The 21,724-nt window shown below is 38.2% G+C and overlaps 1 protein-coding gene across 4 annotated transcripts; it reads left to right on the forward strand.

Moving 5' to 3' along the window:
• Positions 1-991: 991 nt before the first annotated feature.
• On the forward strand, positions 992-21,655 carry LOC113677091 (uncharacterized). Of its 4 annotated transcripts, XM_089187504.1 has the most exons (18): positions 992-1,978; positions 2,417-2,487; positions 3,577-3,731; positions 4,271-4,420; positions 5,612-5,848; positions 6,600-6,828; positions 7,801-7,991; positions 8,854-9,016; positions 9,649-9,877; positions 10,877-11,124; positions 11,879-12,548; positions 13,536-13,767; positions 15,056-15,206; positions 16,526-16,722; positions 17,295-17,468; positions 18,916-19,077; positions 21,239-21,307; positions 21,637-21,655. In XM_089187504.1, exons 1-17 carry the CDS (start codon positions 1,920-1,922, stop codon positions 21,272-21,274), a joined length of 3,354 nt encoding a protein of 1,117 aa, XP_089043630.1. In that variant the 5' UTR covers positions 992-1,919; the 3' UTR covers positions 21,275-21,307; positions 21,637-21,655. The 4 variants fall into 4 exon arrangements, with proteins under 4 accessions (XP_089043630.1, XP_089043628.1, XP_089043631.1 ...); XM_089187502.1 differs by lacking the exons at positions 21,239-21,307; positions 21,637-21,655 and adding an exon at positions 20,007-20,361 and having other exon boundaries at positions 994-1,978; XM_089187505.1 differs by lacking the exons at positions 992-1,978; positions 2,417-2,487 and adding an exon at positions 3,285-3,493 and having other exon boundaries at positions 21,637-21,654.
• Positions 21,656-21,724: the final 69 nt, after the last annotated feature.

Consider the following 21,724-nt stretch of genomic DNA (forward strand, 5'->3'; position numbering starts at 1 on the left):
TTTAAAATCCTTTTATTTCACAAGACCACTAAAATTATTGTAAAAAAAATTATTTTTTTCCTTTTGGCCTCGATGAAACATAGACAAAAAATGGTTCAAATCAGAGTTTATTTCTGTCGGTACTCTTAAACTCGCTCATATTCAATTTCCAAGTCTTCCCGGCTTCATATACAAAGAAATAAACGAGGACAACATGGATCCTGCAGTGGCGTCTGTCGAGCCTGTGCTACCTGAACAGCGGTTGAATTTGTCCTTAAATTTTGTCTTTGCCTGAGTCCCGCCATTTTTCGATTGCCCGCTTTTTCGTTCATTTCCATTAAGAACCTCTCACGTACAGGCTACATATCTATATGTCTATCTTAGAACTGAGCTGTTTGTTTGGCCCGAGGTCATGAAGTACCAGCTTCGCGGCCGGCTCGGTCCATTCCGGTTTCAAACCAAATCACGCTATTTTTAGCTTTTATCCCACGATTTTTTTTTCAATATTTACTGAGAAGAAAATCTGCATCGTCCAAAGTAAAGTTTCAGCAACAAATTTCATTCTTTTCTTTACTCGCGCGGTTAGGTGCAATATCGGCGTGGGCGTCACCTTTGGGAGAACATGTTTTGCTGGTGTAAATGGAGTATATGTGACCTAAGGCATACTATGTCTAAACGAGGAAAATAGTAGAGCGCAGTTATTCATTTCAAACACTTCAAGAAGTATAGAATTTAAGAATTGAGTTTGCAACAGAAGTTCGAATTCAGATGTTAGCAAAAGTTTCAAGAAAGTCTTTTTACTTCAGGGCAGATGTTTATTTAGAAATTTAGACGTTAGATCAACGTTAGTCAATTCTAGCTGTCTGAACAGGGTTTTGGAACAATTGAATAAAGGGGGTAAGTTTCTAAAGAAACTGTGGTGCTGCGTCGGTGGGAGAGTATAGCAGGTAATTAAGTGTTAACGACTGAGTTAAAACGTAAATTGGCCACCGTAAATAGTAAAAAAGTTGACGTTTTGAGCGTTAGCCTGACGAAGGGCTAACGCTCGAAACGTCAGCCTTTTTAGTCTTTACGGTGACCGATTTACGTTTTCAACTAAATTGTTAACACTAAATTATTTGGAACTATTGGTTACCGAAAGCGTAGTCACAAACATTTTTGCTATAAATTACTGACGACTTCTTGCTTGAGAGCAGATCCTCAGAGTGACCTCATGAAATTTAAATGATCCCATTAAAACTAAATGCACTCCCTTCAACTAAGATTTAAAACATTTAACTTCTTGCTAAAGACAGCCGGAACCAAGACAAAGCTCTCTTTTCAGAGTAGAAAAAGGTCATAGTACGATGTATGAAAGATGGAATCTCCGGTAGATTCCAGAAATAATTATGAAGTGTGAATAAAGAGTAGACTCTAACATCTTGGGCCCAAACTTGAGATATTCCTATAACATGAGATAATTAAACGTACATGGATTCCTTCGGTAACAAAGGGGAACAATCTGATTGGCTGAAAATTGTGCGTGGAGGAAGGGATCAGAGATCAGGGATTTTTTAAGACCTCTCACCGCCGTCTGGGTTTAACTTGCTCAGGCAGAAGTGTTCGGGTCTCGCCTTGGGGCACAGCCACCAACTGTACCATCGGCAGATGCTTATTAAAAAAATGTTCATATGAAACTCCTGAGGGATTAAAACATAGTCAAGCGGGAAAAGGCTTCATCTGGAGCAGTGAGCTGTGGTACCTGGCATTCATATCATAAATTAGTCAACGTTTCTTCTCGCTTTGATTGTTAGAGCATGGGCTGTCTCATCAAATTTAAATGCTTTTTTTCTCGAAAAGCAAAAAGCTATTGTGTCGATATTCATCCGACCAGCTAGGGGGTCGAATTATGAGCGTGAAATAATTTTGCTATAAATAAGGGTGTAAAGCATGAGTGTTTTATGAAAATTAAGTTTTCACTGAGGATCAAACATCACAGAGGGACTGTCAGGAACAAAAGGTAGGTTTATTTCAGGTAAGGAAAGTGTTCAAATTACAACTGTATACAAAATAGTACATTAGGTGAAGTGCTATGCTAGTTATATTCATGGTTATTATATCAAGTTCGAAGAAAACTCAAGCTTCGTGTCTGAGAACTGAAATTGTGACCCAGAAAAAAACATTTGCCTCATTCTTGTTTAAGCGTGTTTTTATATTTATAAGACTGGTAAGATTTGGTCATCTCTATGGAAGGCTGAGATATGTAGCGGGCTTAAGTATTTTGTTTCCTTATGTCAATTTTTTAACCCAATCCTTTGTTCAGTTTTTCTAGCGAAACTTAAACGCATCATCATCATTGCAACGTTAAATGGTCCAATTTAATTTTAAAAAAAATTACGATATATGTATATATATCTATTTGTTTTATTCTATGTTTATATTTGCTATTTTCATACAGGAGAATGTCACGTCTTGCCCTCTCTGCGATCTTTGTCCTTTCTCTCTTAAAACCCATCGAGGGAGCTGCAGGTAACAGTTTAAAAGTCAATCGACTTAGTTCATCCATATGTGTATTTTAACTTAGATCGAGCCACTTCGCTTGTCGTAAATTATTATTCAAGTAAGTCTTGAAGTTCCCTAAATCATTGATTTCCTCTCGGTTTCGCTTTCAATCCTCTCTATTTAATTAAAGTGGTCAAATTTCCCATGTCGTAAATAGGCATTAATGTGTTATGGAGAGCTTGGTAAAAGATTAAGGGGGTAAAAACGTCTTTTAAACATTTTTTAAGAACTAAGAGCATATATCAAACTCTGTTCGAGAACTTTGTTGTTCAGGGTGATTAGTCAAATATAAAGCAGCTGATGCACCAATCACATTTGAGGAAATTGCGATGGTTATGATTAACGGGAAAATCACGCAATCTCAAACGACATCGACGCAAAACGTTCCTCGAGTTGTGCTTTCAAAGTCATAGTTTGTGTCCTTGAGTGCGGGCTTCGTGCACGCTTTTAGCTATATCCCTTTATTCTTTCTGATATTTCTTTTTATTTAATTCTTTTTATTTAAAGGGGATAATTTGTACCCGTAGATTATGCAATACAAATTACAGGCCACCGTGCTCGCTCATGAGCAAAAGACCATCGTACTTGTTTACAAAATTCCGTAAATTTCTATTGATAAGCAATTTAGAGAGTTAAATATTTACTAATGACTAAAGTTTACATTTCACTTGAAAAAACCGATTTGCACGAATGGTGCGATATTTATTTGCTTACCTATTTTTGACTTTTCCCGCGCAATTTTCAAAGAGCCACGACTTATGTTATTGTCACGAGATGTCTAGGAGACTTGGTTACAAAGCCAGACAAAATAATAACAACGAAACCAGCTTCGAAACCAACGAAAGTCCGAAACCAGTCATATTTAACGAAAATGACACTGACAAGATTTATCATGAAGACATTTTCATGGTATTTTAAAGAAGAAAAAATCCCCGATTGAAGAATTTCAATTGATCTTCCTGACCGATGATAGGTAAAAAATCTCGGGACTGCTCTCTGCTCTTCGAAAGAATAATTATTGTGTTTACTAATTTTAACTCATCTCTTCCAATCAAGAGTATACATTTGAGGCCGCCTCTGATATTGATGCCTTCAGTGTTCCAGCAACATCGGCACTTGCGCAATCGTCTGTACGGTATAAAGATGGATCACATTCAATGAAGTGGACTTGGGCCAGTGGAGATACAATGACACATACCTTCTCCCCAGCAGTAAGTTTTAACCCTTTGCACCCTAACATCAGTATGTATTTTCTCCATACTATCCTCTTTGCATTTTTCAAGGTAGTAACAAGGAGAATTTGATAAGAAATCAGGAGCCTCCTAGGCTTGCGATCATTTCCTTTATTCTCATGATCGTAACGAATGATTCAGGAGTGTTGCAAAAAGGAGAAATTAGATATTGGTCACTTCGGGTTTAAAGCATTTATTGCCCTTCTTTTAACTTTCCAGATTTATTTATTTACCTATTTTGAACACATATTTAAAATTAAGCCAAGGAAAATAATTTAACATGTTTTACAAACTTATTTTGTCAATCTTAGCAACCCCCATCCCACCCCCCAAATCAATTAGAGATAAAAATGCAATTTGTTACCTAATGAAAGATGAACTGAAAATGTTGGTGTATAGTAAGTAAACAGAACCTATTTTAAAGCTTCAAATGTATGCCAGGTTTGTGTATTAGTGTCTATGTGATGTGTTATATAAAAATAACGAAGATCACAAACTAACTGCAACATACATTTCAGATTTCAGGAAATGAGCTTAAAAAGGGAGGGATTCAGTTGTGGCTTTACAACACTAATCCACGCGCAGGAGAGAGCTTGGCTGTCTCTTTCCAAAATAATGCGTCCACCACTGTTACTGTATCACAGTTCAATATTAAGCTGAATTTTAAGGTAAGGGGTAACGTTGCAAAACACCTGTTAAATTCCTGTGGTCAAATTCAATTTTGCAAGTGTACAGCAGATTGCCTTTGTACACCTTGATGATGTGTATGAGCATGCTTTGAAGTGTAGCAGAGGTATCTTCTATTAATGCGGCATTTAAAACTACGGCATTGGAAATGTTTTGTGGCAATAATGTAAAACATTGAATTTTTTTCATATTTGCAGTATGATCATGTATTATTGTATCACTTAGCTCTTATGTGAGGTCTGATTAGTTAATCTAGTTGGCCGTATTTCTCTGTGACCTGTTAAATTCAAGAGTTTGTTTGACTTGAAATGTTTCCCCTCTATTTGAACTCAGAGATATAATAAATAACTTACTGACCTCATTTTTTTGGACTGCACTATAAGTTACAGAACCTTGTTTTTTCAGCCTTTCGCGGGCTATAAATCTGAGCTGAAAAAACTTGATTGGTATCATAGTGTACAGTCCATAGACTTGTTTAGTAAGGGGTATCTATGGATTACATGTTGATGGTGTTAACAAGTATTATGGCAAAATGCTATAGTAATACACTTTACTGATAGCTTTGGGGGATGGTTATTTCAAAGATAAGGACAGAGAAAGACAGCAATCTCCTTAGAATCAAGGAGGTTACTAAGGCAACCAAACCACAGCCCACATCTAAACATCTGTCAACATGACACCAGAATACTTGTGTATAGAATGACTACTTATCCAAACTTTTGGGGGTAGAAAAGAAGTAGGAAGTGAAACAAAGAAAGCAATGGAGCAAAGCAGCAATTGAAAGTAATTTGAGGTAAAACCTCGGCACAACAGAAGTTCAATAACTTTTTCCATAAGCTGCTGTTGATAATATAATAGACAGCTGTACCTGAAAAAGGGCTGTAAGGCAAAATATGAGAGCCTGCATGTAGGCCTTTAACTCCCAAGATCTGATTGTTAATTCTCCCCTCTAGCTGCTAGACATTTCCTTGTAAATTTTTTATGAGAATTTGGTGTGTGATCAAGGTAATAACTTGTACCTGATGAGTTTGAGTATAATCACTACCTGTTTACCAGATAATGTATGGATATTATAGGGAGAAGTAAAATGTTAATCACTTCTGGGAGTTATAAGGCTTATGTTGAAATTGAAACCAGCTGTACAATAATCACTTTATTCTTTCCATTTGAAGGGGTGGCGTGCTGTGTGGGTATCCTATCAAGAAGCTATTGTGACTAAAAACAAAGATATTAATGTTATGAAAATAACTGCTCCTACAACTCAAGCTACCATACATCCATTGTATTTTGATCTCTTGCGTTTTGCAAGTGAAGTCAGGAGGCAAAGCCGTGACAAAGTGGTACCACCAATAGATCCAAACCTTTACTCCAACAACAACTTCTGGCAGCAAACCTATCGCTGGAGTCAGGTATGTTTAAACATGTTTGTCTTAAAATATATCTGATTAAATAAAAATGAAATGGGATTTAGCAGTGCACATTCTATGAGGTGGCTCTTCTTGTCCACTGTTTCCAGATCGAATTGGAATTTAGAATGTTGGTTTTTGTGGATGGAGGAAAAGCAGAGGAATAGGAGAAAAACCCACGGAGCAACTATGAGGACCAACAAAAAACATAAGACACATTTGACACCAGGTCCTTGAATTGAACCTGGGCCACAGTGGTAAGAGGCGAACCCTCTCACTACAGTGCCATCCCTCCCTCCCGTTCCTCTCATAATAATAAAAAGGTATAGATCTGTTTAAATGCTCAGTCAGTTTTGTCTTGAAAGATGTGATGTATTTGATATCAATATTGTTCCAAAAAATTCATTTATGCAAACTAAAAGGGTTCATTCATGCAGTAACTGTAAATCACTTTGTCCTTTGGTCTTGGAGTAAAGCTTGGGGAGCTGGAAGATTTTTTAACTGAATCAGTTAATGATGGCTGGGGCAAGTTTTGGTGATCTCTGCATTAGGTGCTGTCAAAAATACAGTGTTTTAAAGCTGTCAGTGATTTAAATAGTTATGATGCTGATATTTACTGATAAACAAAATATTACATTATTGTCTGCTTTTGGATACAATTTATCTTCTATTGATGATCAGATATCTCTCACTCAAAGAAAAAATTCACATCCATGTACAGCCATGTAAAATACTCTATGCATATTTCTTTTAGGTATCACCACCAACCATTTCTGTTACCACACCCAGTCAAGAAAAACTGGACAATCTGACCCTGATTGAAAAGCGACTAGAGAATTGGTTTGTTAATCAGTCTCAGAGCTCACTCCAGTTTCCAACAAATGCTCAGAGGAGATGGATGTCTTTACAGATGCAAGTGGATAGTGCTTACACTCAGTATGAACAACTAAATATTGTGAAAAGCTCAGAAGGTGTTATTACAGGTAAACACCATGTTAATAACTAACCTATGACTTTTTTGCAAAATTCTAACTTTTTGTTTGGTGGCAGGTTTAAGGACTGAAAATAATAATTTAACCACTTTGATGAAGTTTTAACCCTTTAACTCCCATAGGTGACCAATGCAGAATTTCTTCTCACAATTTCAATGCAGCATCAAGCAGTAAAGTGATGGGAATAAGGGCAAATATTATTAAGAGGGATTATTACCTGGTCCAACACCAAATTCTCTTAATCACATCATAAGAACTGTATAGTACCCACTAATGAGAATCACTTTTGAGATGTTGGGAGTAAAGGGGTCAAAAGCTAACTAACTGTTTAAAAAATTGGAAATGACATCCCTTCAATCATGATTTTTTAAAAATTTTCGAGCCTTAGTTGATGCGCCTTCAGTCATAATTTTTTAAAATTTTTGGGCCTTAGTCATTTGAAGTGGATATTGGTATCCACTGGATAGATCTCTGTCCTGTGGATAAAGCAATGGAGTTTGTAAATGCTTATCAGTTGGATAGCAATATATTTGTTGGATAATGTTATCCACTGTTTGAACACTCAGGTGTTCTCCTTATATCCCCCTTACTTAATATGATATTTAACTGACGGAAATGGTGCTCTATGGCCATGATTTCCTTTGCAACTTAACAGTTGCACTCATATCTAAGCATAACATAGGGTTGTCTTTGGTCAACTCACTGACATACTGGTATTGAACTAAGTTGTTGGTGAGTTCACCAGGGGGCGAACTTGGGGGTTGGGGAGTTGACTAAAAGTGTTGGCAAGTTTAATAATGACAACAATGAGTTGCCTAATGGTGTTGGTAAGTTGCCTAATGATTTCAGTAAGTTGGTTGTTGATAATTTGATGTGTCAGAAAAATGATTGAGAACAGCTTTTTTTTGTTGCTCTATCCAAAAATGAAACCTCCAAAATTGTATTTGCATTGTTACTCTCCAGGGGTGCCTCTTTATGCTGACAAGTCTAAAGTTACTGGTGGTAAAAAATTTGGGGAGGTGGTGGAGAAAGTGCTTCTTCCATTGGCACTGGATTATCATGTGAGATCACGTGATGTTGACGTCAATGCATTGGCGGCCGATCAACTGTCCAACTTGAATGGAACCATGGACCAGAAAAATGAGGCCATAAAGGTATGGTTGATTGGCTCTTTAACCCTTTATAGTCCAGTATCAGTATGGATTAATTCTCTATAGTGTTCTCTGTCCATTTTCCACGATACTGGCAAGAGAATTCTACATTCATGAAGGGCTTATTTTAGTAGCTAATCATATTATTTATTCTCATGATCTTGATATTTTATTCAGCAGAAATACTTTAAGGAGAAGTTCGATGTTAGTTACTCTTGGGGGTAAAATGGGTTAAGGTTCACCCTTAACGTTGATAGGTGTGTTCAGATGAGGGTTTGTAAACATGGTTGTCAAAGTTTTCTAGATACAAGTTAAAAAAGCAAACTAGAGTTCTTTCTCAGTGTTCTCCCAGCCGTGTCCAACCACGAGAGGCTGGAAGAATTTTTGAATGCTAAGAAAAATCTCAATTGTATTTTGGGTTTGCATGCTTCGATCAATTTGAGGCTTTAACAACCCCCCTCCCAAGGCAACCCCCCCAGGCAATCCCCCTAGGCAACCTCCCTGGCTTTTGGAGATTGGTTCGTTCGAATTACCCCCTCCCCCACCCCCGCGGCCAAAATTGTTTCGTAAAAGGCAAGACCAGTGACCGTGACGTTCTTGTAGACCTTTTCTTCTGAGTCATCTGCTCGCGAAAGTGAATTTTTCACTTTTTTTCCTTTTTAAATTATAACATTTTCTTTTTTTGCTGTTTATCTTAGCTCTAAAAATGTGAAGTTGCCTTTAGCAAACTTTATGCAAAATAGGCCCCATTCTTTTCTATGAATTTTACCTGCCGCCAAGATGACGGAGGGAACATTTATTATAAGTACTTTTCAGAGAATGCAGGATGGTTTTACTGAATTTTCTTTCTTTTTTTCAACCATAGAAAATAGCAGGAGGTAATCAGAACATTCAAGCTATATTCACCACCGCCCTGGGTACCACTCAAACATCTTACACGTTGGCGGAAGTGAAGGTGGCCATAGGCACTCTGAATACGAAGCGAAAGGAACGATTACTTCTCCTTTTGGAATATATTGAGGATCAAGGTGAGCCTATGAACAATAGGGTAAAGTATGGAACTCGAGTCGTGGGGGCAAAACCCCTCCCCTGATTCAACGATGAACTCATAGTAAGTCAGGGTTAATATAGGTTAGGGGAGGAGTAGGTGCCCAGTTGCTCAGATACTGACATTGATGCGATAATTCATACAATTCCATTCCTGGAGCTCATGAAATTAAGAACTGGTAAGTTTTGAGCTCGTTAAAGAAATAGAGAAAGAAGTTTTTCGTCTTGTCACGAGCGTGGGACAAAGAAAAAACTCTGAGTCCCCATGGGGAACCGAACCTCGTACCTTCGAATTCCGTCCTCCGACGCGTGTCATATGAATTTCGTAGTAGACCTCGCTCTCCGTGGAGTCTCTGTGGCTCAGTGGTAGAGCATCGGAGCGCAGAATTCGAAGGTGTGAGGTTCGATTCCTCGTGGGGACTCGGGATTTTTTCTTTGTCCCACGCTCGTCACAAGGCGAAAAACATCTTTCTATGTTTCCTTACCGAGCTCAAAACGTATCATCTCTCTTATTTCCATCTACAAATTTTATACCGTGTTTACCAAAATAGCTTTAAAACATGTTTAAAGCTTTGGTGAGAATGGGATATAACTCAGCTCTTGCATTTGTCAGGTTGGAACGATGGTAGCGGTATTGGTACTTTGGATCATGAGATGAACAATTCCGGTGCAGGTTTTATGAATGCAGTCTTTCTACTGAGGAAGGAAATCACCGCCGCTGGTAAAATCGATGATTATGTGGCTACTATGAAGTGGTACAACGAGTTTGGAGAAGTTTATCAAGACCCGTTTGAATATGCTGGTACAACTGCTGATCGTATGAGAACCATTGCAGTATTCAGGCAAGATGTTTTTCATGTCAGTTCCTTATGTGACATATGTTTTTACTAAGTATGCGTTACCTTTGTTTACTAATACAAAACTGTGTGAAAATTGGGTAAGTTTCCAAAGAAAACTGTGTCGCTGCGTGGATGGGGTATTCCAAATTAATTTGGTTTCATCAACTGAGTTGGCAATGTCAATTGACCTCTGTAAAGAGTTTCTAAGAGCTGACGTTTCGAGCGTTTGCCCTTCGTCAGAGCCAACAGTGGCCTAGTAGTTTGTGCTCTTACTTCAAATAGTGAGGTTCGAATTCTGACGGGGTCATTGTGTTGTGTCTTTGTTAATCTTCGAAGGTAATCCGGGATTTCTTTTTTTTCTGCTTCACGACACTCTGTGATTGGTCGAGAAAACTCTTGCTACCACTCAACCAAACAGATGCAAGACGAACGCAAGGGCTTGTAGGGAGCTGGTCAATTGCGCCTTTCCGCGCTTCAAGAAGTTAGCTTCGCTTTTAGTTCGAGTCCTTGCTGCTCCTTGTGTCCTGATTGGCCACTGTGATGACTTTGGTGTCGGTTTTATGACATCCAGTCGAAATGCGCTCTAGTGTTAAACTCAGCATCACGTTTCAGAGATACTTAAGGCTATGTTTCTCGTGGGCTACGCCTTAACATCTTAAAAAATTCAGTCTATGTTTTTTAAGTTCGTAATCTGCAATTATTTTGAATTAACTTCATCCTGAGACATTCTTTAATCTTCTACCGTTACGAAACTTGTATTTAAAAAAAACATTTTAATCTCTCCCTTCTCAACTATTCCCTTTTTTGCCTTCTTTTTCCCTTCTTATGTTTATTGTTTTTGTTATTATTGTCAAATCATTTCCCTTTAGACCATTGCGTTCCCACTCGATAGAAATTTATGAATACCTTGCACGAGCAAACTCATTTATCGTGAAGTCAACTGTTAAAAAAATAAAGACGTTCAATCCTCAGCCTTATGTGCGCTGACTCTTTCTTTTGTAGGTTGTTTACCGTTCTAATGATGCCAACTACAACAGATGCCAAAAAGCTTGATAAAATTCGTGACATGGAAGAACTTGTCTTATGGTACGCCAACGCACTGTCTCCTAATGAAGGTTTCGCAGGAGTTTTAAAGCCTGATTACCTTGGATTCCATCACAACAGCTATTATGCCTCTGCTTACACTCCGCATGCTATCCATTGTGGCGCACTCATCGAGTTTCTACTCAGTGGAACACCATTTAAATTGAGTAAGAATGAGCTAGTTACAGGGGAAAGTAAAGTGGGACGAAAAAAAAAGAGCCACTGCGTACCTACCCCTCTGCAAACCAAACATTACCCCTAATTTGTTTTAGTTGACCGTTATTGGGTTAGGGGAGGAGTAGGTGTGCAGTTTCTTTGATACTAACATTGATCCAAATGGATTAAGAAACCGTTGGTATGAGATATGCTCGAGAAGTCTGATTGTCCGATTGTGGATAGTCCTGGAAAGGACTCCTGTCAGTAGCATTGTCGTTTACAAATATGTTAGCCACATACTTAGCGCTATGGCTGTGAACAACATTATAGAGGGGAAAAGGCTACGAAGGAAGTGTGCCAGCAGATGACTTCTCTGAAGTGTGGTTTCCAAGGTAGCGAAACGACTACACAAAGATCATGGTTGGAACTACTATAAAGCTCTCTTTTATTTAGGTTTCTTCTTCGTCCATTTACTCAATAATTCTTTTTAGAGGCTCCTTCTGTCTTATGTTCTAGCCTGCAAGAGGAGACGCCTCTGTGATCACATTGTTTCGCAAGGGAAATGTGAGGCAACATGTGGAGAGAGGCATCTTCTCGTAGGATTCCTGAGCACTCTCATCTTTCGGCCGTGTAAAATTGTCTGAGGCAGTAATAAACTAGCTCTGTTGTATACTTAATATTTGGGGTATACGTTGATTTTAGAAAGGGAGTAATTGTATTTTGCAATTAGAGTTTGAGTTGTGTTTTCGTGGTTTTGGTTCAAAGGTGAGGACACAAGCAAGCATATTAAGAAAGGTCTAGAGACAATGAGGATTGTTGCCGTTAAATACTCAACTCCAAACAGTGTATGTGGTCGATTTCCAGGATTTTACCGTGCAATTTTGGCCAAGAATTTTCCTGCCTATGCTTACGCCGGTGCAACTGCTCCCAGTTTGAACGCTGATGGAAGTCTGGGTGAAATTGCTGCTCTCGACAGTGATAAGATCAAAATGTTTTTACGACTTAATGATGCAGGCAATGAGGATGTTAGCGATTACTTGGAAGATGGGACGATATTTACAAGTATCTACTACCTAAACACTATTGGTTCGATCAACATCATGGAGGAAATAAGCTCTAAAGCTGCTTCGATGAGTGTAGCGGCCGAAAGTTCGCCCCAGGGATTCTGGACGAAAAATTATGCTTCGCTAGTGATTGCACGAAGAGAAAATTGGGCGGTAACAATGAAAGGCTTCAACAAGTATGTCTGGGACTACGAGGCTTCGAGCAATCAAAATGTTTATGGTCTTTATCAGAGTCATGGGGCACTTCTCGTTGCAAACAGCGAGGCGTCACTTAAAACTCTAGATATCGATAATGGTTGGGACTGGACACGACATCCGGGCACAACAACAATAAAAATGGATCTTGAACAGATGGTTAGCCAGCAGCGTAGGTAAGTAATTAAATCCCGTTCGCTCAAATCCGTTTTTATCGTTTGGCTGGCTTCTCGAGCGGGCAGTCAAATGGAATCGCGTGTTCTGATTGGTTAGCCTAGCGGGCAAGATAGGCTCATATTCCCCGTTCGTGATTGCCCTCTTCGATCCCGTTGACTGAAAAATCTCCCTGCTACCGGATTTCTAAATTCGTAACTTTTGGGGAACTATTCTATTAGTAGAAGTTTCGTTTAAGGCTCTTTTTAACAACAACAACAACAAATGTCATGTACTCTATATCAAGTTTTAACAATGTATCGAATAGAAAATGATAATTTATTACTGGTATGATAGTAAGAGGGTAACTACATCCTGGAATAACTAAGGAGCTAAAAATGACAAGGAGTTGTGGATTCCTCCCCTACTCCCTCTCCCCCCCCCCCCAAGGAAAGAAGTGCGTTTTAATAGAAAAAGATACAAACGTGGCCCGAGTGCCAAATAGCAAGGTCCACAATCACTGAACTTAGGTTTCCAGAAACCTTATGGGTAATATTAAAGAATTGGTCCATACTCAGAGTGCGCGTATCGAATTATGAATGCAGGTGGGAAATTTGGAGAGCACCGCTAGCAACTCTAGCTCCTTGCTTCTTCAGTCCTCTCAAAACTTCCCAAGTGCAACCGTAACTCGATATACGCATAGTTAAAGCGTGAACCAATTCTCTAATATTATCATAAGGCTTAGGTCGATATAAAATTGTGTGCTTTTTATTGTCCACTGGAAATATCCCCCCTCCCCCACCCCTCTCAAAGTATCCAGTGGGCCGGAAATGAAACATGTTAAGTGTTTTTGCTTTAGTTTTAAATTCTGACGTCCTCCAAAAAATATATGTTTATCATTAGTGGTATTGTAGGCTCATATGGTACATAAACAATCAAAGAAGAGTATTTTGTCCCACGTAGGACAAATGAACCAATTATATCATCTGACATTTGAAGTGGCTCCACAGATATTTTCAACCCAGGGAACTTGCGGGCGGATTGACTTTGATTGGTGGCGGTGATTATGCCACAGGGGGCTTTGGAATGGATTTCTCACAGCCAAGCTATAAGTTTCCAGCTGGTTCCTTTCAACTTGACATCACATTTGGATTTAAGAAGAGCGTGTTTTTCGCAGATTTTGCCGTGATTTGTCTTGGATCTGGAATCACAACAACCATGAGCTCGCCCAATATAACTCAGGTACATTTAATTGTTTCCCTTTCAATTAAGCATCAAGCCTGTTAGAGACTGCTCTCCTTCAAATTTGTTATAATTATTTCTGCAACCAAAAACTTAAAATCATCGAAAGGCGGGGACAGATACAGTAAGAACTATTACTTGTGGTAACTTGCAATTTATCTAATACAATCAACGTAGAGGAAGTATGGTGACGAAGGGGTTTGCACGGTGGACCTCTGTTCGAGAAGTCTGGGTTTGAGTCCTGGGAAGGTCATTTTGTTGAGTCTTTTAACCAGATACTTAAATTTTTTATTGCCTGTCTTTAAACAAGGGTATAAATGCGTACCTGTAAACTGTAAATGGATTTTAGGGATTACCTAAAATGCACTGGAATAGATAGATAGACAGATAGAGAGGTAGATAGGTAGATAGATAGATAGATAGATAGATAGATCGATCGATCGATCGATAGATAGATAGATAGATAGATAGATAGATAGATAGATGGATAGATCGACAATTTTATTTAAAGTGAATGAAGGGGTTAAGTTTCTAAAGAAACTGTGGTGCTGCGTCGGTGGGAGATTGTAACAAGGTAATTTTGTATTTTCAACTGAAAATACTTTTTTTGAAAACAAAAATATATATGTGTATATATAGAAAACTGAATACTTCTCGTTTTTGTATGCTTAAAAAGTTGCTGGTTACTGTATGTTATCCGGAAGCGAGATCCATTTCTTAGCCTCAATTTAAACCGTGTTTTGTGCCATTAACCTTTGTTAACGTAAGTATACTGTGGTCTCTTAAATTATACTTGTCTCTCCTTGATTTCGTTATATCGCCTTTACTAGTTAATGCAAGGCCCTGTAAACAGCTAGTTATTGTTGAATGGACGCCAAATTTTTTCCTAGTCACTTCATGCCTCAGAAACTAGAGGCCTGTTTCTCGAAGGTCCCAGTCACTTAACGGGCCATTAAAGCTGTTCTGTTGTCATTCAAGATGGGGGTCTCAAAACTTTTGAAAATTATGCAATAATACTATCAGATAAAGGAACAAAATAGACTCGTTAGGATGTCAGAACCTACTTCTGTATTCTTTAAATTTTGATATTGAAATAGGGCTTTGGGCGCATTTAGTTATTGGAACCTTCGAGAAACGGGCCCCTGGATAGGTAGAAATAGGGTCTGTGTTCTGAAATGGTGAACCTTTCAGTCGCATCATTCATGCTATGTCCTTTCTTTACGCGACAATATTTTCTCAATCTTTCTCATGAGAAAACTGAGCAATGCACGTTTGAAATTGGTTGCAGACCACGTTGTTCCAGACGAAGCTTCTCAACGCAAGCAACCCATCATCAATTCTGATAAACGAAACAAGTCACTCACTCAACACCGACTTGACAAAGGCGCCGTCCTTCTTTGGCACAGGAAACCATGCAGCTACACTTATGGATGTCAATGGTAAATACATGATATGTACGATTCGATTTAGGCATTGAGCTACTGTATTTCTTTATTTTTTCCAAACTTTCCCCGATCTAGAGGCCACTATGCATGATATTAAAACAATGTGAGTGAAAGAATAATTAGAATATGTAATAGGGAAAATGAGTTGTTCAAATGTGGTGATGGTTATAAACAGTTCCACCGAAAATCGCTGATGAGCAGAAGAACGAAAGATGTAAGCGGCCCAGGTAAAAATAAATGGTCTCTGAGTCCAGTACATTCTTCCCGGGAATTAAGTTCGGGCTTACACTTTCCGATATAAAACCAATCGAATCGTCCATTTAATCAACATGCTACTGAAGGACAACCTCAAACGTTCACTAAATACATAAAAAATTTTTATTAAGCAAGATTACACAGTGACCCGACTGTGGCCGACTTCTTTTTTTCGTTTTCATGACTTGAGACATTCTGGCGTGGTCCATGTAGAGGCCAGGAAAAAAATTATCAACGCTAACGTTGGTCATCTCTAATCCAAAAGGCTTGTTCAACAGACTGCGTTTTGATTGTGTATCTTAATACCAAGCCAAAGTTACCACAACAACCACTAAGAAAAATTGAAAAAAAAAATCACGAAGAGCCAACCAGAACTCAGAGAAAAAAAACGAAACATACAAAGCGCGGGGAAACGCGAGCGAACTAGTTATGATTGTTCAGTTTTGCATCTAATTGGTGGGAAGCGTGGTGCGAGTCTTCTAGACCAATCACAAAGCCCGCTGAAGCAGAGCCAACGTAGTTACGGTTTCCTTTTGATACTTAACTAAAAATTGCTTTAAATGAAATGCCTTACGGCCAAAACATCACGCCGAAGAATTATAAACCAAATTGGTTGCTTCGATTTGAAATCTACCCGGTCCTGCCTTAAGGCTCTGTAATATTCTTAACGCCCAAGGCTCCCTCTCCAATGATTGTCAAAAAATGATAAATAATGATTGGTCCCTTAAATGAGAAATGTGAAAACTTGGTTTGTGTTTTAAGTCTGGTTCTTGTAGACTGATTGGTCAGTTTTGTCGTGATACTATAGGCTGCAAGACTCAAGTAGCTCTTTTGGGTTGTGATCGTTCAGTGTCTACTGTCGGTGACGGTGACATCATAACTGCCATTTTGCTTTTCTGTAATGAATATGAGTTTAGGATTCGAATTACATATATCTAAATCTTGCTGTGAGTTCTAACGTGACCTCTCCTTTTGCTTATTATGCTTGTGTTTAGGACACTATTATTTTACTAAAAATAATAGAAGTTTCATTATTCTCTCATTTTTAAAAATTTAAGGAAACACTTACTACATTCCCGACGCGCATAACCAGGGACTTAATGTGAAAATTGGCTTGCAAAATTCCAGAAACCAAAGAGGTTCAAAGGCTACATCGGCTCGGTACGCGACCGCATGGCTCAACCATGGAGTGAACCCAACGGACAAGGGTTATGAATACACCATATTGGTTAACAGACCCTCAGAAGAAGTCCGGGTAGGAATTTTAGAGTTCATTAAACGATTCCTTCAAGCATGCGCATTTAAACAATTAGCTCTCAGAAGTGTTGCATGTGTAACTTCTTGCGATTTCAATAGATATTCTGCAAACAGGTGATAAGAATACACAAGGTCATCAGCTATACTGTAGACTGCTATTTTGCCATGACACCTAATTCATTACCATAAAATGTATGGCAGTCAGTATTGTGAATTTCGTACAGGATCTGGAAGTTAAGTTGCTTTTATCAGCAAGTATTTGTTGACAAGTAGACTGGAAACGAAACAGTTGTATCTCAGTGGTCGCTTTTCAAGAAGCATTCCTTCTTCGCTTCTAAGCCAATGGATTTTTACCGAAAATCTGTCGAAATAGGAAATTGTGGGATAGATAAGCACACACGTTAGGCATTCTTATGTACAATGTTTTTTGTACCAAATGATCCAGTCTCGCATGGAAAGCCACATTCCTAGCCTTTTTATTTTAACAGGGCTCAAATAGCCTTCAGCAATATTACGAGTTTTTTTTCTTTTTGATCTCGCACTAACATTTTTCTGTTCATAATTTGAAAGACTTTGGCCGAAAATCAAGCTAGTGGCAGTTACTGGTATCAAGTACTTCAGAGAGACAATAGGGCTCACGTGGTGAAGATCAATAATTGCCCGAGGCAGGGTGAGACACAGTATGGATACGTTTTTTTTGACAAATCTGTCCGTACCTCGGGTCCAGTAAGGCGCGTCACAAAGGTAAAACTTGTCATGGTGTGGTCTAGCTTAGATAGGAGTAAAAACAGAGTTGGTTTAACGAGACTAACAGAGAGGATGAAATTCGCGAATATATGGAGCGTCTCCTTTTGCTAAAAGAAAATAAAGACGTAAAGCGTTTCTTTTAAAAAAGGCATTTTGTTCATGTTTTTTTCTTATGGCTAGTTGGTTGGTCCTGATTTAAATTTTAATATGCATTAATTGTTATGCATTGTTTGTCAAACTGTTTTTACAAGTTTTGAATTTTCAAAGGCATTGTAAGTCGCAGTTTACTATGTGTATAGAACTATTATTTTTTCTTATTATTTATTATTATTATTATTTATCATTGGTTTCCTGCTGTTCAGTAAGGAATTTTTACCCTGGGATTTTCAAATTCCTGTTGAAGCTCTATACCTTGGAAAAAATTATGCGTAGAAATATAATGCTAAGTTTCAACTTTTCTTTTTAGAGAGGCATTTTTGGATGTTTTTTCTTAGAGCTAGTTATTTAGTCCTGATCTTAAATCTCTATATACTGTAACTTTTATAAACTAATTGTTTGCAGAACTGTTTTTAGAAGTTTTGAATTTTTATTTTAAAAGGCGTTGTTAGTCGCAGCGGAATATGTTTATACAAGTATTAATTATTATTGTTCATTTCTTATATATTTGATTTATTATTAATAATTTTTATTCGTAAGTTATTATTATTATTACTATTATTAATATTTATCATTTGTTTCCGGATTTTCATAAAGGTTCTTTTACTATAGGGTTTCCAAATCCCTTTTGAAGCTTTATAGCATGGAAAAAATTGTGTCTAGAAGCGTTTTTTTTTTTTACCAAAAGGCACATAATTCTCCGTTTCAACACTGTTTCATCCTTCCAGTATAATTCACCGTCACAAAAGAAGGAAGAAAGTTTAATTAGATAGGGACAAAAAGCCTAAGAGCTGCTGTCCAAATTTCTAAAGGCTTTGTTTCTATGTTCCTCTGATGTAAATATATATGCATCGATCGTAACCTTTTTGATGGAAAAAAGGCATATTTACTTCATATACATGGCAGAGTGCCACGTTATCGAAACTTGAGTAGTATGTATGTAGTATAATCTAAAACTGTGGATAGCATTGAAGGCGCGCTCTGATTGGCTACTCAAGCTCGAAATATCCTTCGCTATTCTTCAGAGGAACTCGCACTGGATTTGCGGCAGAAAACATTTTAATCGTTTCTGGAATAAATTGGTTTAAATCATATTTTGTCCCATTTTGCTTCAGTCTCGGCGGTTACCAGTATATAGCCACCTCCATTTAGGTGCATAGTTATTAAATATATTTGTTTTAAGTTTATGTAAAGTAAAATTTCTTTTTGGTCATTTCTGGACGTGATTTGGTTTTTGTGTAAATAAATATCGATTGATCTGCGGTTCTTCTGATATTTTATCTCACAGGATCCTTGCATTGTGATGGTGGAAGAAGTGGATACCCAAAACTTGTACATTGCAGTCTCTTATCCAAATCTAAATTTCAACATCTCCAGGACTTTGGATTGGGGCAGTCAGGTCAATGGGCAAGAAAGGTTTTATTCTGTTAGCACACCAGTTGAAATAGAGGTAATCTGAAAACTGATATTCCTTCTTTTTTTACTTCTTTTTTGAGAATACTGTTGATTCTTGCAGTCTGATTGGCTGTTAGTAGTTTGATTATTTACAAATGACACAATTGTTAAATGATTTCTATAGATAGTCACATGATTTCAAGTGCAATTTGGACTAAATAGGGAGGAATAAATTTCGTCAAATACTAACAAAATTGCACGAGCCCCTAGGGCTCGTGCAATTAGTGGTCTTTGAAAACGTTTTCATGTGCTCATTAATGAATATCTTAACCCAACATGTTACGCAGAAAAAATCAAGAATTTACACATTTGATTATGATAGTGTGGCTCAAACGAATGAGGTAATCTTGTTTTGTATGAAGAAAGCGTTTTTCAGTTCATTTCCCTAAAAACATCATTACAGTTATTATAACGACCGATTTGAAAGAATGTGCTTGTCACTCGAAACCTGTGAAAAATCAAAAGAAACTGAAACAAACGAACCTAAGTGCGACCAAGTCGAGATTGATTTTCCTTTTGATCTGAGTGATTTAGAAGCAGGAGTGAGTTTCGGGACCTTCACAGTTCAATAAAATAATAGCAACACAGTTCATAATTACACTCGTCTCTTAGAGCAATTTTCAATTGAGTGTTGAAAGTAACCTGGAATTGCATTGGGTTTCCTTTAATTTGATTTGTGATTGGTCCAGAAAACTCGCACCACTCTCTTAACTAATTAGATGCAAAACGATTCGGTCGCCGCGTGTTCCCGCGCTTTTAGCGGTTTGCTTGTTTTTTACTTTGAGTTCTGATTGGCACTCCTGGACATTTTTCTTTCTTCCGATTGTCCGTTGTAATTGCTTTGGTTTTGGTTCAAAAACTCATTGGAAAAGCTCTCCAAACGAACGGCTCTAGATTTTAACCTCCAATAATGATTTATCTCAGGTGAGAGTGATCAATGCGGTGAATATAGCAACTGGAGATGTGAGAGTAAACGGAGAGGTTGTCCCAGACACCGATAAAACAAATCACGTGATGGTCAGACCAAAATCAAGCGGTGCAACTACAGGGCGTGCCATTGTGTTTAAGCAGCTGTCCAAGGGGTTCACTAAAGAAGTCAAACTTACTCGATAGTTGCCTTGACGGCATATGCATTTTTTTCTCTTTAGATTGATAATAAGGCTCTTTGAATGAATTAAACGATGTTAAGCGAAGTTAAATTTGCTAAAGCGTTATGGTAAATGTAAAGCTGAATAGTAGAATGGAAATCAAAAAATAAACGTTTGACCAAAACCAAAAATTAAAGTTGTTGTCTCAGTTTTAAACCGATAGTACACTTTAAAACGTTTAAATCTTAGCCTTGAATACTGTTAAAACCGAAGACCAATGCTAAGAGTAATCTTTAAGGGGGACTGTTGCGTGACATTGAAAAGAACGACCGCGTAGGAGACTTTACTGTGGAACGTCACTGCGACTTGAAAAGTCTCAGGACACTCAAGGTGGCCGGAAACAATTTTTTTAGTCCTACCAGCTACTTTTAAAGCGTTCAAAAACCTCAGACTTTTCCCTCTTCGCAGTGAAACCAATTTCACCCATGTGTTGACTTAAGGATTATAGATTGAATTAGTGGGCGCTATTATTGTGCTAATGTTATGGGCAAATCTTATCAAACAGCTCTTTGGGACGATCTCGGAAAATCCTCACAACCTCAGGATTTTTTTTTAAGAAAAGGCCTCGCCTTGGAGCGAATTTTACCAAATTAGCCGGTGGTCAGAGCATAGGAAAACTGTTTCCAGCCACCTTTAACGGTAAAAATGCACCTCCTCCCCACCTTTAGTGCGTGTATGCGTGTGCGGTAGGGGAGCTTACCACAGCAAAAATCATTCGCTATTCGAAGGCAGTCCTTCTGTATCTTTTCAAAACCTACAGTTCCTTTAATTTCTGATGTGAAATCACGTAGAAATTTGGCAGCCTAGCTCTTTGTTTCGGCTGCTGCTTATCATCCCTTTTTGTGAAAATTCCAAACTTATTGACTAAGTAATTGAAGGGGTAGGTGCCGTTGTTCGTACTTGTAGGCACTTCTGAATATATTGCCTGGTTGGACACATTGAGGCCTCTAGGATAAACACCATCCTGGTATAACTGCCGCCTGAAAATATATTAATTTTCTTACGCAGCATTGTCTCCTGTTGTCTCTGCAGAAGGTTCCGTGAGGTCTTATAATGGGTGACAGCCAACGAACTCAGGTAGTATGTCCTTTCCTTTGTCATAAAGACCTAAAAGAATTCAAAAGCCACGTTATATCCTTTAATGGCTTATAGAAGGGGATTGGGCAAAGCTATGACATAAATATTGCCCGTGTATCAAAGAATAGATGAGGTGGCGTGGACTTGAACTCAATTCGTACACAAGACTCTTTGAGCCACGAGTGGCCGAAAATTGAATGATAGTCAAATTAGCAACGTTCACACTAGTTCTCGCGAGATAACTAATGAGCCTTACATGAGTTCAAACTGCGAAAGTATTGTCAAAATTACGACTACTGACTTATTAAACAAAAAACTATGATGCCCAGACGAACACCTCAGATGCTGAATTGGAAAAATCAAAAATCTTCTTGAACAGAACTTCAAAGATGGGGCGAACAACAAGCTATTGGGTGA

The sequence above is a fragment of the Pocillopora damicornis genome, chromosome 11, assembly GCF_964200805.1.
Source record: "Pocillopora damicornis chromosome 11, jaPocDami1.2, whole genome shotgun sequence".
Lineage (NCBI taxonomy): Eukaryota > Metazoa > Cnidaria > Anthozoa > Scleractinia > Pocilloporidae > Pocillopora > Pocillopora damicornis.

What these genes read in the sequence shown, in the direction of transcription:
- LOC113677091 (XM_089187502.1), top strand. Translation starts at nt 1,920, where the DNA reads ATGAAAATTAAGTTTTCACTGAGGATCAAACATCACAGAGGGACTGTC. An exon ending in AGAAAAATGAGGCCATAAAG is followed by an intron (nt 7,992 to 8,853) that starts GTATGGTTGATT and finishes TTTCAACCATAG; the next exon opens with AAAATAGCAGGAGGTAATCA. An exon ending in CAGTAAGGCGCGTCACAAAG is followed by an intron (nt 17,469 to 18,915) that starts GTAAAACTTGTC and finishes TTTATCTCACAG; the next exon opens with GATCCTTGCATTGTGATGGT.